The 15,493-nt window shown below is 38.0% G+C and overlaps 1 protein-coding gene across 2 annotated transcripts; it reads left to right on the forward strand.

The window, feature by feature from the left end:
- Window positions 1-13,798: 13,798 nt before the first annotated feature.
- LOC119798001 (protein Hook homolog 2-like) lies at window positions 13,799-15,035 on the forward strand. Of its 2 annotated transcripts, none has more exons than XM_038307300.1 (3): window positions 13,799-13,994; window positions 14,075-14,155; window positions 14,655-15,035. In XM_038307300.1, exons 1-3 carry the CDS (start codon window positions 13,938-13,940, stop codon window positions 14,826-14,828), a joined length of 312 nt encoding a protein of 103 aa, XP_038163228.1. In that variant the 5' UTR covers window positions 13,799-13,937; the 3' UTR covers window positions 14,829-15,035. The 2 variants fall into 2 exon arrangements, with proteins under 2 accessions (XP_038163228.1, XP_038163229.1); XM_038307301.1 differs by having other exon boundaries at window positions 13,818-13,994; window positions 14,709-15,035.
- Window positions 15,036-15,493: the final 458 nt, after the last annotated feature.

Below are 15,493 nucleotides of genomic sequence, written 5' to 3' on the forward strand. Positions count from 1 at the left end.
GTCAGACCTAATGTTTCCCTCAAACATTTTCATTTTAATTATTTGTAGAATTAGTACCCTGTTCTAATGCTGCTTGTTATAGAGCACCATCTAATATTAAAAAAAAAATTCATATATCAGGGATTTATTGATGGTACAAAGCACAGCTAAATATCCTACATGCATTTTTTAAATGCAAAGAACAAATCGACTTTAAAAGAGACGGTATGTTCCCCTTTTTTTTTTAGGTTTTTGGTTAGAATCCAGAGTTTTGTGCTGAATCCAAACCCCCCCTACTGAGCTGTAAACAAGAGCTGAAACCTTGGACTGAACGCTGCGCAAAGTTGCCAAGTAATTAATGATTCATCAGCGTACAGAAATGGAATTTAGTACCTTAAGTTTTGTGTTTGATTCAAATTAAAGGCTTCAATGCCTGCACATAATATGTTTCACTTTGTAACACATCTGTGTCAGGACAGGGATGGCAAATAATGTTGGGAAATTGGACTTTACCCTTAAAAAGGTGCTTTTAATATGTTTATATCTGAGTCAGTAGTGATTTGATTATTTGAACAACTGAAAGCCAAAACATACAAAAGCAAACCACAGCAGAAGGAAATACATATAAATAGTGGCAACATGAGTTGGAGCCAGATGAATTTAGCACAATTTGAAAGTCAAATGGGGAATAACTGAATCCAGTGTTCAGAAGTTATAGTGGTAAGACCAGGGCCAAGTGAAAAGAAAAGATAACAGAAACAAGTTTATCCAAAATGTACGCAGGAAAATATCAACACAATGAAACAGGACACAAGGAAACAACAATATCATAAACAAAATTCATGACATTTACGGTAAAAACCCAAAATATCTGAATAGAACAGAAACATACATGGTTAATTAATACATAGTGGAAGTAAAGGCGTGTTTGAAAATACATCACCTCATTAGAATTGACCAAAAATAAAAGCATTTCTTTGGTTTTAGAGGGTTTGTTAGCTTCTATAACCTTCTGTTAATTTGCAAAAAAAAAAAAAAATCAAAACAAAAAACTGTCCAGTACAGGAAGTGGTAAACCAGTTACACTCCAGTCTGATTGGCTACATAAGATCTCTGACCTGTTTAGAGGTTTTTTAGTGTCTGGGCACGTTTTCCTGCAGACTTCCTGTATTCATTTCGACAGCTGTTCCCCAAAATGATTTAACAAGAGTGTTTCTCATGAATCACCTTGAATTTAATCTGTGGAAAATACCTTTCAGATTGCATCAACAAAGATCACGCAAACTACTTTATGGCTCGTGTTTGAATAAAAAACAGAATAAAATACACTAATCTGTTGCACAAAAACAAATAAAAACATCTTTTGTCAAAGTTAATATGGGATCCAGGTCACTGATCCCTGATCTATCTTGATTTAAACACATTTTTAATGAATTATGGTTAATAAAGATGCTTAAACCTTAAAAAGGGTTTAAGTTGATATGTTGTCTTAAATTAATTTAGAGTACTGCTGAATATGAGATTAAAACTGCTAAACCCTTTGAGACTGACTACTGGTATATGGTGTTTTTATTGTTAGATCTGCTTCTCTGATTATATTTGACCTTCAGACAAAACCACTGGACTAAACAGAAGTCTTTGACCAAACCTGGGATTTTATTTTATAACACTGCTTTAATTTTATCCACAGCTCTTCTCTCTTATCTCTCTGCTGTGTTCCTTGCTTTTTATAAAGGAAACAACAAATATGGAACACCTACAAACAAAGAGGAATGAATTTAGATAAATGAGCTGGATACAACCTAAGGACCATGACCACAGATAAATGATATAAATAAATAAAAAAATAAATTAAACACCAGAGAAACATATTTATCCCTCATGATACATTTTGTTCAAAGATGATTAACATTGAGTTGATGTATCAGAAAATGTAGACCCTTGGAGGTTTGTCACCTTTACTGTTTGTTCTAATTAGATGCAAAATAGCCATCAGAAGATGCAAACATTTCTGTGGTTTTTGTGGGCAGGCTCTCATGCATCTGCAGCTGTTTAAAGGAGAGAGTGGGTGGAGGGAGATGTGCCGTAAAATGAGGTCATCATAGCTGCTGATTTATGTGACACACGCTATTACTTACACTCTTGTGACTTCACCAACGTCTCCACTGACAACATGAATAATTCATGTTTCCACCCCAAAAAGGATGACAACCCCCCACTTTCTCCTCATCTACTGTTTCGTGAAGTTTACTTCATCATTACTGACCCACGTCAAGCAGGAATGAGGTGCGCTTATGGAAGTTTGTCCCAGTTTTATTTCCGTACGTTGAGCCCCCTCCCATGCTGATTAGCTGCCGTCTGCAATCTAGTCTAGCGAGCTTCTCTTTTTCTAGGTAATTTGTGAAATTGCACAACAGGAAGTGGGAAAGAGAATGAGTGTGTGTGTGTGTGTGTGTGTGTGTGTGTGTGTGTGTGTGTGTGTGTGTGTGTGTGTGTGTGTGTGTGTGTGTGTGTGTGTGTGTGTGTGTGTGTGTGTGTGTGTGTGTGTGTGACTGTGCTGCACAGACATTGCCACACCCCACAAAAAAAAGTGATTGCCACGTGTGACCATCCCTCTACATAGGTGTCAAACTGACAAATGAATTTTATGGTACATTTGGTACTATGCATTCTGTTTTGCTCTCCCTGAAACCTGCTGCGATTTGCCTGATTGAGAAACATAAATAAATGCCAGTAAACAATAGAGTTGGGCAATGGATGTGCTTTTTGACAGCCAGGCTCTGATAGTTCTGTCCCCCAAGAAGCTGTGAGCCAGGCCGCAGGATCAGAGCTTCCAAAAGCGAGGTCAGAGTGGTCAGAGCGAACGGGAATGATGAAGAAATGAAGGGGAAGGGGAGGATGGAGAAAGGTGGGGTGTGGATGGGCAGGGCGGATGGGTTAGGGGACGGGGGACAGCCGTTACTGTCAGCATCCATCAGAGCGCCGAGGGGTGACATGGAAGCAGGCGAAAAAATGAGGAGGAATAAAGAGAGAGGTCGGGGGTGGGAAGTCAGCCTGAGACTAGTCACCCCTCCGCCCTGGAGTGCACTCGTTTGCTGTCCCACAACATCTCTCCTTTCCCTGCCCCATCTGTTCACAGGGCAGATGTGTAGGCCTGCAGCTGTGGATTCAGAAACATATTCTTGCTAACTAGGCCTGGAAGAGATAATCTGCATGCCACATGGAAGAAAAAGAAATCAGCAGGGCCTGGCAAGTATACAGAATCATATCTATATGAAATCCCAAAATGAAGAGAAGAACTAAGATGTTTGGCTTAATGTAAAGGAATGAGAAATCTACCCTCATTATATGGCGGAAGCTTCTGTCACAGGTTGCAGCTTTGTTCCACTGAGGCTATCTGGCTTGTTTGTACCTTGTTTCATTCCCACATCTTGTCACTGTCTTGTCACATCCTGATGTTTTAGTTCCTTTTCTAAAATGGTGTGTTCAGGTACTGGAACAGTTTTGAAGACTTTTCTTCCCAAATAAATGTTGAATTGTTCAAAAAACATGTAGATTTCGAGCTCTGTCGACACAGATCTACAGGGGAACCTTTCTGATACCAGCCTGGATCCCGTTTTGTCTTCACATTACCATATTTTTTCATTGATGGGCCTATTACTGTAAAAATAGAGATAAAGATACATTAAATGTCTCATGTCAGGCTCCACAGTAACGTGCAAAAGCCTGTTGTGCTGCTGCTAATAATATCACCCGGGCTGACTTTAATAATAACCTGCAGTCACACTATGGAGACGTCGTCTGCCTTGTTTTCAGATGCTTTAGAGAAAAACATGTTTTCTGCCTGTGCTAGTGCTGAAGGGCTGCAGCCCAGACATAAACACTGGCGTGATGTTGGCTGGGCACAGAAAGCTGCTGTCAGGCTGCAGCAGATGGTGGCTGGCAGTCAGACAGTGACCCTGGTGTTTCTTCTGTATTTTAGTATATATCAGAGCCAAAGTTGACTCACAGTTCGCCATGTGATGGCTACAAACTTTGATGGGGGTTTTTTTGACAGACAAATAAATGCATACATGTGACATATCAGAGGAAAAACTTGCCTGTTCTTCCAAACCTTTTTGAAAATTAAAAATTTTGATTGTTTAAAATGCATTGATATTCAGCCCCTTTTACTTTCACACCCCTAAATGAAACCCCTTTGTTCAACAGAGGCCTTTGTCTTATATGGTTTTATTTTTGAAGAGACATAAGTGAATAAACATAGTTAAGAAGAATAAAGAAAACAGAAGGTTGGTCAGAAAGAGAGATGCAAAGTAGTTTAAAGCAGGATAAGAATATTCCAGCCCCAATAAAATGCATTGCTATCTATTTTAACATTTGAAAGGTATGAACATTTCAAAGGCACTGTATAAACACTTTTTTTAAATATCCTGCATTTTACAAACCATAGATTATATTAAAAAAAAAACTAAAACAGAAGCTACATTAGGTGCTTTAGCTTTGCACGTTTCCAACCTTTTTGTACTTCCACCCACCACTCCTCTACTGCCAGCAACAGTGATTTGCATTAGAGCATGCATGGTCCCTGGTTAATTAGATTTCTAAAGATGATCCCCTGGAAGCACATCTGAGACGATTGTTGCTGTTAAATATAAATTGGTGCAGGATTATATAACTTTCATTTGATGCCAGAAATGAGGATAACAGCCCTGATAAGCAGAATATCACTCATTTGAAGCTAAAGTTGAAGCAATAAATAAAAAAATTACATTTAATCCCAATCAACTAGTAAACCTTAAGAAGCTACAATAAAGTTCTGGGATTTCTTTATAAGCTCTGAACATTTACTAGGTCATAACATCATTGTGTTGATTTAGCTTTAGATAATAGATACTTTTACTCTTAAAATTGGTTTTGTTTTTATTTTATTTTTTCATTTGTTCTCAAAAGTTTAAACTCTTTACTCCAAAATAACATTTCCAGAGACTGATAACCTCCTGCTGATGACCTAATGAACATTTTTAGATTTTTAATGAATACATGTTTTTCAAGATGATTTTTTCATCTTGAATCATCTCACTTGGTGTATCAAGACCCCACATTGGGGGACCCTGATTAAATTTCTCATGGCATCTAATTAATGTGCCTGTGCATTGTGTGCACATCAAGACTTTAAAATGTTCTTAAAGTATTTCCAGTAATAAAAACATTTAACAAGTCTGATGGGTTTAGACAGGTTTCACAGTCAGGGCTAATGGAGGCCACCATTTTTGTTGGTTTCTGCTAAGAACTTCCAGGAGTATCTTGCAGAGAGCGCACTGTGGCACGCAGGGGGTGAATTCATAGCGGTCACCAGTGGCGGCTGGTGAAGTTTTCTACAGGGGAGGCTATAAATTAAAAATAGACCTATACCAAAAACCAATCAAACGTATACTAAGCTATCAAGTTATCAATTAACAACAAAACATAATTTCATGTACGGGTTAATTTAAGTACATAAATTTTGCCCTTCTGATGCTTTGTGACAGCAAATCAATGTTTTTCATGGTCCAATATGGTGTCACAAACCTAAAAGAATAATGTACCAGTTTAATAATGGAAAAACTTTTAGTCAGCTTTATATTTTTTACCATATGAAAACTATTTGTTTGCAGAGAATGTGTTTATTTATAAGCAAATACAGAAATTAACAAACATCTAGAAAAAGAACACTATATTATATTATTTTCCATGTGAATTCCAGATTGTTCATGCTTCTATGTCTTTTCTAAAAAGTGCTTTAAATCAGTCCTACCTGTCTTTATCCATGCTGGGTCAGATCCTGACATTTAAAAAAGGAGGCAGGTAGTCAAGGCAGCAGAATAAAGTGTTAGCCTCGCTGCATGCAGTTAGCCAAGCCACTTTTGATGTTCGGCTGAACATCAAAAGAGAAGCAAACAAGCTTCTCTTGTTTGCTTCCGTCCCGCGACTTGGCCTGTCAATCACCCGCACTACCACTGTGACGACAGTTCCTACCACCTCAGGGCGTAGCTTTGGTGCGCTCAGTGCTCTCCTAAACATCTGTATTGCAGAGGAGCTACTGCACATGCACAACTTTTAAGGCGAGTCAATGGGCAAACATATTTGTGCCCTAGGATGGAAACACCTCACCAATCCAAAGAAAAAAGGAAAAAGCTTTACTTGTCCTTAAAGATAAAATATTTATCTTGCACATCTAAAAAATATATATCAATATATTTTAATTTAATAATTTAATTTTTTTTTTTATGTCTTAATTAAGGTCATTGGGTGGGTGGGCGCCCTCCTCTCGCACTCTAATGGCCAACTGCCACTGCCTGTCATGTTTTGGATTTGAAAAGAAGGGAAATTTTACGACATCTGCTTTGAGCCATTCGACTACACCAGTCAAGCTCCGCTATTCATTATATTTTTTTTAAAAACACTTCCAACTTATTGCAAACTGCAATAAGGCGATCAGATCTTGACAGGGAAATGTACAGAAGACTGCTAATATGGAAAGACGGCAGGAAAGAAGGCAGATATGAGACGTTAGAGTTGGTAGAAAGCTGAGTAATATTGCTGGTCAGAACAGCAGAAGAAATATAGATATATCTGCTGCCTATTTTAACTGCAGTTTCTCTTAGATGCTCCTTTACTGTAACAAAGCAGATGGTGCGCCCTCAGAGAGCTTTTAAATCCTTGGGTATGGAGCCGGTTTTTTAAGTTTCCAATTCACTGTTTTCAGACAACCTTTGATCTGACTTCTCACTGAATAAATAACTGAATAAATACTCACTTTATGAGCTCACATTCAATCTTGGAGACTCTACTATAATGACCATGACCTTATCGTTCTTCTTCAAGGTGCTGCTATGTACTCGCTTTTTTAAATGACACATTTTCACATACCTTTGTTTTTTTAATAGTTGTGTTCTACAAGACTGAACACAGCGGCTAAGAAAAAGCTGTAAAAATGATGATATACGCCCTTTAAAGGAGATGTGTTCTTAATTTTATTACAGGAATGTTTTGGATAGAGAAAGAAGTACTTTGTAAATAAGAGATTACACCCTGGTACGGTAGCAAAGTGGCAAGCCAGGACAAATTCACCAGGCTAATCCACTCCTAAACTGGAATAAAGGAAATAAGGAAGTGTCTCATCTTAAAGATATCCAATCACAAAAAAGCAATTGTTATGATCAAATGTGGAACACCAGAAAAGTCTTTGTACTGTTCCACCATTCATCTTGATAACATTACAGCCAGACAGACCATCAACAAACATTTGATTAATTCTGTTTTAGGATGAGCTGATTACATCTTACTGTCTAAACAAGCCGTACAGTTGACCAAAAAGATACTGCGCCTGCAAGGGCTTGTGAGGAGGAGGAGGAGGAGAAAAGCAGTTGGTAACGCTCAGGGCTGGCCAGCAGACACACGGAGAACGAGACAGACAAGTCCTGAGAGTACTTCTTCATGAAGCAGGGCACATACTGGGAGTGCCCGAAACAAACACACACAGCAGACAAAAACAAATGTAAAAGTACCGGGTGAGGAATGGAAAAAGAAACTACAGCTGGAGTCACATGTGAATGTTCGCTGGTTGGAAAGAGGACGTTAGACTTGTGACATAATGTTTATAGACAACAAACTATGTGTCCTAAAGCCATTTGTCATTTATACTAATCTTTTATTCTCTTAAAAGTTAAAGCGGCATAATACTTGTCTTAACATATCTGAATGTCTCTGTCTGCTTCCTCTGTCTGGGTCCATTTTTTTTCCTCTTTATATTTCCAGAGACTAAATAATAAAAGTTTGTTGTTTTATACTTTTAAAATGTTAAAGTTCTTTTCCTGCATTAGTCTCCAATTTATTTAACAAACAGGATAAAATTAAAAAGATTTTATTTAAAGTGTGACATTGATTTTAGTACCATACTATCGGTGTGAAAGAAACTATGTTAGTTAAGTAAACCTGAAGTCAGGTCAAATGTATTCGTTATAAGAGAACTTTGAATTGAGAGAACTAAACATTTTCAAATTAAATTAAATCCAATTCAGAAGTTCTTAGAATATCTTAAAGGAATAAGAAGCATGATGAGGAAATAACTCCAGAGTGACATGATGGGCTCAGAGGGTACCTGCAAACACCGTTGTAACGCCGTTTACTACATTCAACGGTTTATTTCTTCCATCAATTTTCCATCATGCTTATCCCTGCTGGGGTCGCGAGGGGTGATGGTGCCTATCTCCAGCTGTCTACGGGCAAGAGGCAGGGTACACCCTGGACAGGTCACCAATCTATCACAGGGCAACACAGAGACAAACAGGACAAACAACCATTCATGCGTACACTCACACCTACGGAAAAATTTTGGAGGGACCTAAAAGTCATGTTGTTGGACTGTGGGAGGACCCGGGAGAACCCATGCATGCACAGGTAGAACATGCAAACTCCATGCAGACAGACCCCAGCCCGGGAATCAGCCCTGGAACCTTCTTGCTGCAAGGCGGCAGCGCCACCCAATGCGCCAATGAGCAGCCTGTGTACCACCACACATATTACAACAGCAACAAGCACCATGTCAAGCGACCAAATAAGTAACTAATACTTAATAACCTAACTTTATTGTTGGCCTCCCTCTATTTTTATTATGCAAACCAATGTAGCCAATGTATAATGCACTACAGTCTAAGTACTTAGAGGACAAAGGCCTAGACTGTGTCTATGATTGTTCTAAAACAAGTAGGGACAACTTACTCCCAATAATTTATGCTCTAATCTGCTAATTTTTGCTTTTATCATTCAGTTGGTCTAGCTAACAAGTTTTCCATGTAGCCTCAGGAGCTTTTTTACAAAAATCCCAAGTTCCTCCAAGTTTTATAAAAAGACTAAACACACTTCAGTCTTCAGCTTTTCTACACAGGAAATGGGCAATATTTATAGGTTACCCGGTACTTTATCAATTCCAAGGATTGGGAAGCACTTTACACTACATTAATGAACACCTTCAAACGCTGTTGCTGGCAAGCTACATTTTAGCCACCGCTGCCTTGGGGCACACCGACAGAGAAGAGGTTGTCATACATTGGTGCCACTAGGCCTTGTGACCACCAACAGTAGGGAAGGCTGGTGAATCTTGCCCAAGGACAGACAGAAACGGACAGACGCAGCTAAAACTAGCAACCCACCAACAAGAAAAACTCAAAAGCAAGCCAAGTCAAGGCGACAGAACTGATACTGATCTCGATTTGGCTTTGATATTGCTGACATGTTTGATCTATTCGCCCACCACCAGTGATCTTATAGAAGTCTAGACTGACTTGATGTGAAATGATCTCAACCAGATCCTGAGCTGGGAATCCATTCAACATGGCAACTTTACAGAGATCCTCTAAAGGAATTGGGAAAAAAAACACTGTATGACTTTGGCACCTCAGGACAGATTTATTTAGATAATTATTGTTCTCTTTTATAACATTTTTCATTTTCTTCCTATTTTGTTTATCTTGATCTAAATAGAATTAGTTTCACGATCTAAAACTTTAAGAAGTGACAAAGGAGAAGACATTTTTAAAAATGTCAATACTTTTTCAAAAGACCGCAGGTTTTTGCTGATGAAGTTTCAGACGAGGTTTCTTAGGAGTAGGTTTAACTCGGTCTAGTTTAAATAACTTGTACAGTTTCCGAGGTTTTATGTATCTACGTAACAGTGACAGCAGCTGCATTCACTTGCTTGTGGGAATGTGCAATACTCCAGCTATGACACAAACAAAATATTATTACTGACTTTTTGGGTGTGTTCATTTCCAGTTTTTCTTCATATTAGAGTGATTCAGACCATACACCCACGCATATTTCTCGCTGGACATGATATGCCATCTAAAAGTCACTACTCTAAGTGCAATGAAATCGTTTGGGCTTCTGCAGGTTTTTGGACATTTATCAGGCTTCCCTGCACAGTCACAGTCATCTGTTTTGATCTGTGGGACGAGCTGCTGCGAGGAAGCTGACGGTGATGAGACAGAAATGTTCAGAAATTACAGTCTGTGAGACAGCACCTCAGAAACTGCAGCAGTAGGAGGGAAGCTTTCACAACAGATGTTCAAGCTGCTAACAGGAATCTGTTGCACTCGTGTGTTTTTGTAGCTTCTGCGATCCGCATCTCTCATCACAAGTAAACATTCTCAGGTTTCAGATTCCAAGAAACTTATCTGTGACAGTTTCCTTTCTTCCCTCCTTTATGTTGTTTTGTTCAATTCACATTTCCTTTTTCCATTTCGAGAATGAAAATAAATCTTTCCACATAAAATCAATTCACTTACAGTAGACGGCGGCAAATAAATACAAGCAGCCTGGCTGGATGAAACGTGCAAAGATACAAGTGTGCGAAATACGTGTGGTTGAAAAATGGTCTGATGGTTTATGAGGAGCCGTATGGTAGAGCAGAGTTTCAGTAAGTCTTCCTGCTGACCTCAGTTCTCCTGGTTCTACAGAAAGACACAGTTCTGTGAAATCCTCCCCCACACTTGTGTTTTCACACTTAATGACAAAACACTCATTTGCCCTGAAGCCAGTTTTCAAACTGGAATGGATTGACCTTTGTTAAAACAAAACTGAGTCTGATAGACAGAAAGCATAGTGTTTTGACAAAATAAAGGAGCTGGACGGTCTCTCTGATGTATAATCTTTCCTGGTAAGCAGAGGCTGCAGGTCTTTGAAGACGGTCAAAAGAGAACCACTGACTTTCTGGGTCACTGACGCTGCTAAATACAAGGCAAAAAAGACATGCAGAGTAACTTATAGAAGCATCACAGCAAATAAACTGAATTTCATCCCAGGTTTAAACCTTTGAGTTGATTTCTGAGCTAGAAAGATCTTAAATTCAATGAATATATTAAGCAAACATTCGTTAGCCTATTAATTTCCTGTTTTTACTCAAATAAATACAAAGTAAAAACGTTGTTTAACAAAAGCAGGGCTGTCAACTCTCACCCATTGGGCGTGAGACTCCCATATCTCAGTCTCTTCACACACTCTCACTCCATACTCCCAATTTTTCACGCAAAAAAATGACGGACATTAAAACTGAACTCATTCCATTTATTTATATAGAAAAATACCATGCTGATAAAAAAAAAAAAAATAACACAACCTTAGTGCTAACACACTGAAAAAAATAAGGCAACCATTTTTGGCATTTACTTACTAATCATATTTAGTTACTTTAACACAATTGTTTCATGTTAGCAGGGTAGGACATATAACAAGTCTGTTGCAGTAACTAAATATGATTAAGTAAATACCAAAATCGGTTGCATTATTTCTTTCAGTGCATATGAAGTCATGCCAGGTTAATTTCCAGTCAGTATTTTTGCAGCAGCCCAACTATAACCTGTGCTAACTGTAGTGGAGCTGGACCTGAGCCAGATATTAAAAAAAGATTGGTATTTCTGAGCAGTTATTAAGAGCTATGTCATTGAATTTTATCTTATCTTATCTGGACTAAGATAATTCACTTTGTAAATTAATGAAGATTTGAAGCAATCTAGCACTTGAGTAAATATGAATAAAATACATAAATAAATAAATAAATCATCAATGTGGAGATTGAGTGTAAGATCACTTCAAACAATTAGTTTTCTCTACACCTAGAGGTTTTTTAGTGAAATTTACTCTTTCTTAGCTCTAGTTAAGCCACATGATTTAGTCCAAGTTTTAGTCCATGTTTGGCTCCAAGTTAAATAATTATTGCTCAGTCTAGTTGAATAATCTCCCATTGTTTTCTTGGACTAATTAAAGGAACCAAAATCTAAATTTTTAAAGCTTTCAGCTATGTCTCACAAACCCATAGGTTTGCAAAAAAAGAACAAGAACCATCGCATTTTATTTTTAAAAAGGTCAGCCACCCAAGAAAAGATCAACCACATACAGAGAGGATGTGCAGAACAACTCAGTTATCCAGGAATGATATAAGAGGAACCAGAGGGATGTTCTCATTTTATTATTACTTATCTTACTCATTTATCCATATTTTGGTTCATTAGTTATGTTAAAAAACTTAAGTTCCATCACATCTACCAAAATGAAACAACCGCAGAAATGCTGTTTTGTGTCGTGGTGGATTTTTATAGAATCTACAGCCTCCTAGAAGGTCTGAATTGTCAATTGTAAAAATCTAATAAGAAAATGAGATTTTTAATCATTAGCGTATTACCAGATATTCATACAGTGTAGTTTGCATGGGATTCGGTTCCTGTATTAGTGCCAATAATCAGGTATTAACTAATCTGTTTCCCATTATTTATTTTACTTGAACTGCAGAGAATTATTAATAATCACAGCTGTGAAATTCTTAGTTCACAGTAAATGGAAGTATTTTAGTGTAAAAAGTACTGTATATTGTGTGAAAATCTTCCACATACCGCGGATCACTACTGTTATTCAGTAACATATAACAGTGACATTTACTGCAATATAAAAATTCAACATTTTGCCACTTAGTTTCAGTTAAATCCTCTGAAAACCCCCAACCTATAGCTGCAGATATCCTCAGAGCCTTTCTATCTAGCCCTGACAAGGGTTTCCTGTTCAAACTATTTTAAAATCTCACTCCAAGTTTTACTTTAAAGTTGGCAGCAATGCAAAAGATGTGTAAACATAAAACATGTATGTTGGGCCTTATGGAGAGGAGGGTGCTGCTCTATTTCACACATTGGGATTAAAATGTGGAGACAAAAGAAGCATTGAGAAGTGCTGTAAAGTTTTAGCTATAGAGGCTGATGATATGCTATCTTGTTTCTCCTAATATTTCCAAATTCCCAGTTTAAGGTTAAAGGAATAGTGACAAATTATGCTTTTTAATCAGAGCAACTTTGCATCACATGGTTCATTACAAAGTACACTGCTTAATCCTTTATTATTATTTTCTTTTTTATGAAAGACATGCTGCAAACAAGAGAATGTTAACATTGTGCAATCCTTAAACATATCTGATCCAAAAGAAGAGGGTCTTAAAATCCAAACACACTGTTGGATTAAACTGGTATGATATTCTGAAAATAGCACCGCAATGCCACAATAGGTGGCAAACTGACTCATGTCACTTACAGCAAATCCTTTATCTATCCTAATATATGTTCCTCTCAGTTTTAAAACTGTGATTTTATCCCATATGTTCACTATAAGCAGGCAGATACTCACTATTACCAAAACATCCTTCAGGAGGAGGATAACTGTATCAGAACTAAAAACAGGTAGAAATAAATCAAAACCTCTTACTAAGAATCTATGCATTTCCATTAACATGATATATCATTTGATGCATTTTTGTTCAATAAATATGACACAGTAGAATATTTAATATGTAATTTGTACACTTCAGGTTAATATTTCATGCTCTTAAAATAAATATGCCAGAGTTAAAAACCTCTGAATTACATTTGTTAAAGGCAATGTCTCTAACATGCAAAAAAAAACTACAAAATCATTAACAAAAAGAAAAACAAAGTGTCTTGATATAATTTTATATATAACTGGTTATCTGTTTATAAGAAAATTCCAGAATTTGCTGCCTACAGACGCTGCCCTGCCCGGCATTTAAACAAGAATATAATTAGCAGTATCTGCTTTCAAGATAATTGCATTGTATCATGGAACTTACCCACTAATCTCCTGCCTGGTGACTGACTGCCCAACAGTGAATGTGCCAGAGTCAGCAGGATGGTGTCTTTGACTGTGATTAGGAGGCGTTTGGGCCTGCAGCACCTCTTCATATTGTTCTCTATCAGTGGCACAACAAAAAAAGTGGACTCTGCTGCAAAAATGCAGCCGGGAGCAGCGCTGATCTGCAAACAGGTCAGGTCAAAGGGATGCTGCTGTCCAAACTGGTCGGTCACGCGTGTTTTGGGGGGTTTTTTGGGGAAGGGGGGCAAACTCTGCTTGGATTTGAGTGAAAAATGAGCAGCAATAATAAAGCTTGTCAGTCTGATATCCTGAAACCTGCAGCCTCAGAGGTGAGTTAGTTGTTTTGATGCAACATCACCTAAAATAGGACGCTATGTCAGCTTTAAAATATATTTTCAAACTGTTGCAGCCACTTGACTCTCGGCATGAGATAATCAGATCCAGACAGGATGAAGAGGAAATTCTGATCGTAGCTGCGTGGCAAAACATGGTGAGAGGCAAAATTGATCAGAAAAAAATACATAGAGCTTTAAATCAGTGTTATTTATAGAACTAGGGAGAACAGAACTGAACAGGTCTGTGGGAGTCTAATGCTATCTGCTCAGTTTTGTTTCTATGAATCAAACATGTGGGTGTGAGGGTTACATTATTGTATTGATATTAAATCTTTCTTTAGTGGTTGTTTTACAGCGTTGTCGTGATTTTCATTGCTTCACTATTATTTTACCACTTGTAATCGAACAATCCCAGTTCTCCCTTTATGGCCACTAAATATTCTGGGGACTTTTACTAGATCCTGTTTTGTTCTACCGAGTCTTCATTGTCTTGGTTTACACCACTGTTGTCTTCCCTCTTTTTTTTCCAGGTTTATTACACAACTTGTTTAGTCATAGAGCTGATAAGGCTCAAAGCCAGGCCTTCAATATGAGTAAAGAGATGTGCTCTAGTCTATTAGCAGTAAAGTAAGACCTGTGAATTGTCTCTTTTAGGTTAACCAAAAATTTGGAACAGACCATTTTGTTATTTGTTGTTTGCATCTGCAGCAGCAAAGCCTTTCTCAGAAGGACTCTGATGCTGCAGGTCTCCCTCAGTCTTTCCTGGCCAAGCAGAGGCGCTCCATCCAGGCCAGGAGGACCAGCTCTGTCACCATGGACCCCCAGTAACAGCCTTCTGATTAACAGGAGAGGCTCTCTGTATTAAATATGGACTGCAGGCCTGTTTTGTGTTGACTGTTATCTCCCCCTGCTGGTGACTCTTGGTAAAGGGAATCCTATTAGATGTCTGTAGGTTTTGAAACAGAGTATTTTCATATGTAAAAATCATCTTAAAGAGCTTGCAGCTCTTTAAAATCTTAAAAGCAATGAAATAAATACATGTGATGCCCATTTTTAATGTTGACAGTACAACATATATACTGGTGAAGATTCTCAGTCATCCAGGTCATTATTATTCCAAAATAGTAAAATAAAAAAAAATTTAAAAAAGCAATTTACTGGACTTTGTTTTCAAAGTAGTGCATTATAATATCCATCCATCCATCTTCTCCCATGGTGGAAAACCCATGCATGCACAAAGAGAACATGCAAACATCATGCAGAAAGACCCCAGACCGGGAATCAAACCCACAACCTTCTTGCTGAAAGGCAACAGTGCTACCCACTGCCAGCAGTAAAACATCACTATATTGAAAGATTTATTTCATCGTCATTTTTGAAATATTTTCAGTGGAATTGTTTGGGGTGGGGGGGCTGCACAGTGTTGCAGTGGGTAACACTGCTGCCTTGCAGCAAGAAGGTTCTGGGTTCGATTCCTGGGCCAGGGTCTTTCT

Source organism: Cyprinodon tularosa, unplaced genomic scaffold (genome assembly GCF_016077235.1).
Source record: "Cyprinodon tularosa strain WSP-4 unplaced genomic scaffold, ASM1607723v1 ctg607, whole genome shotgun sequence".
Taxonomy (NCBI): Eukaryota; Metazoa; Chordata; class Actinopteri; order Cyprinodontiformes; family Cyprinodontidae; genus Cyprinodon; species Cyprinodon tularosa.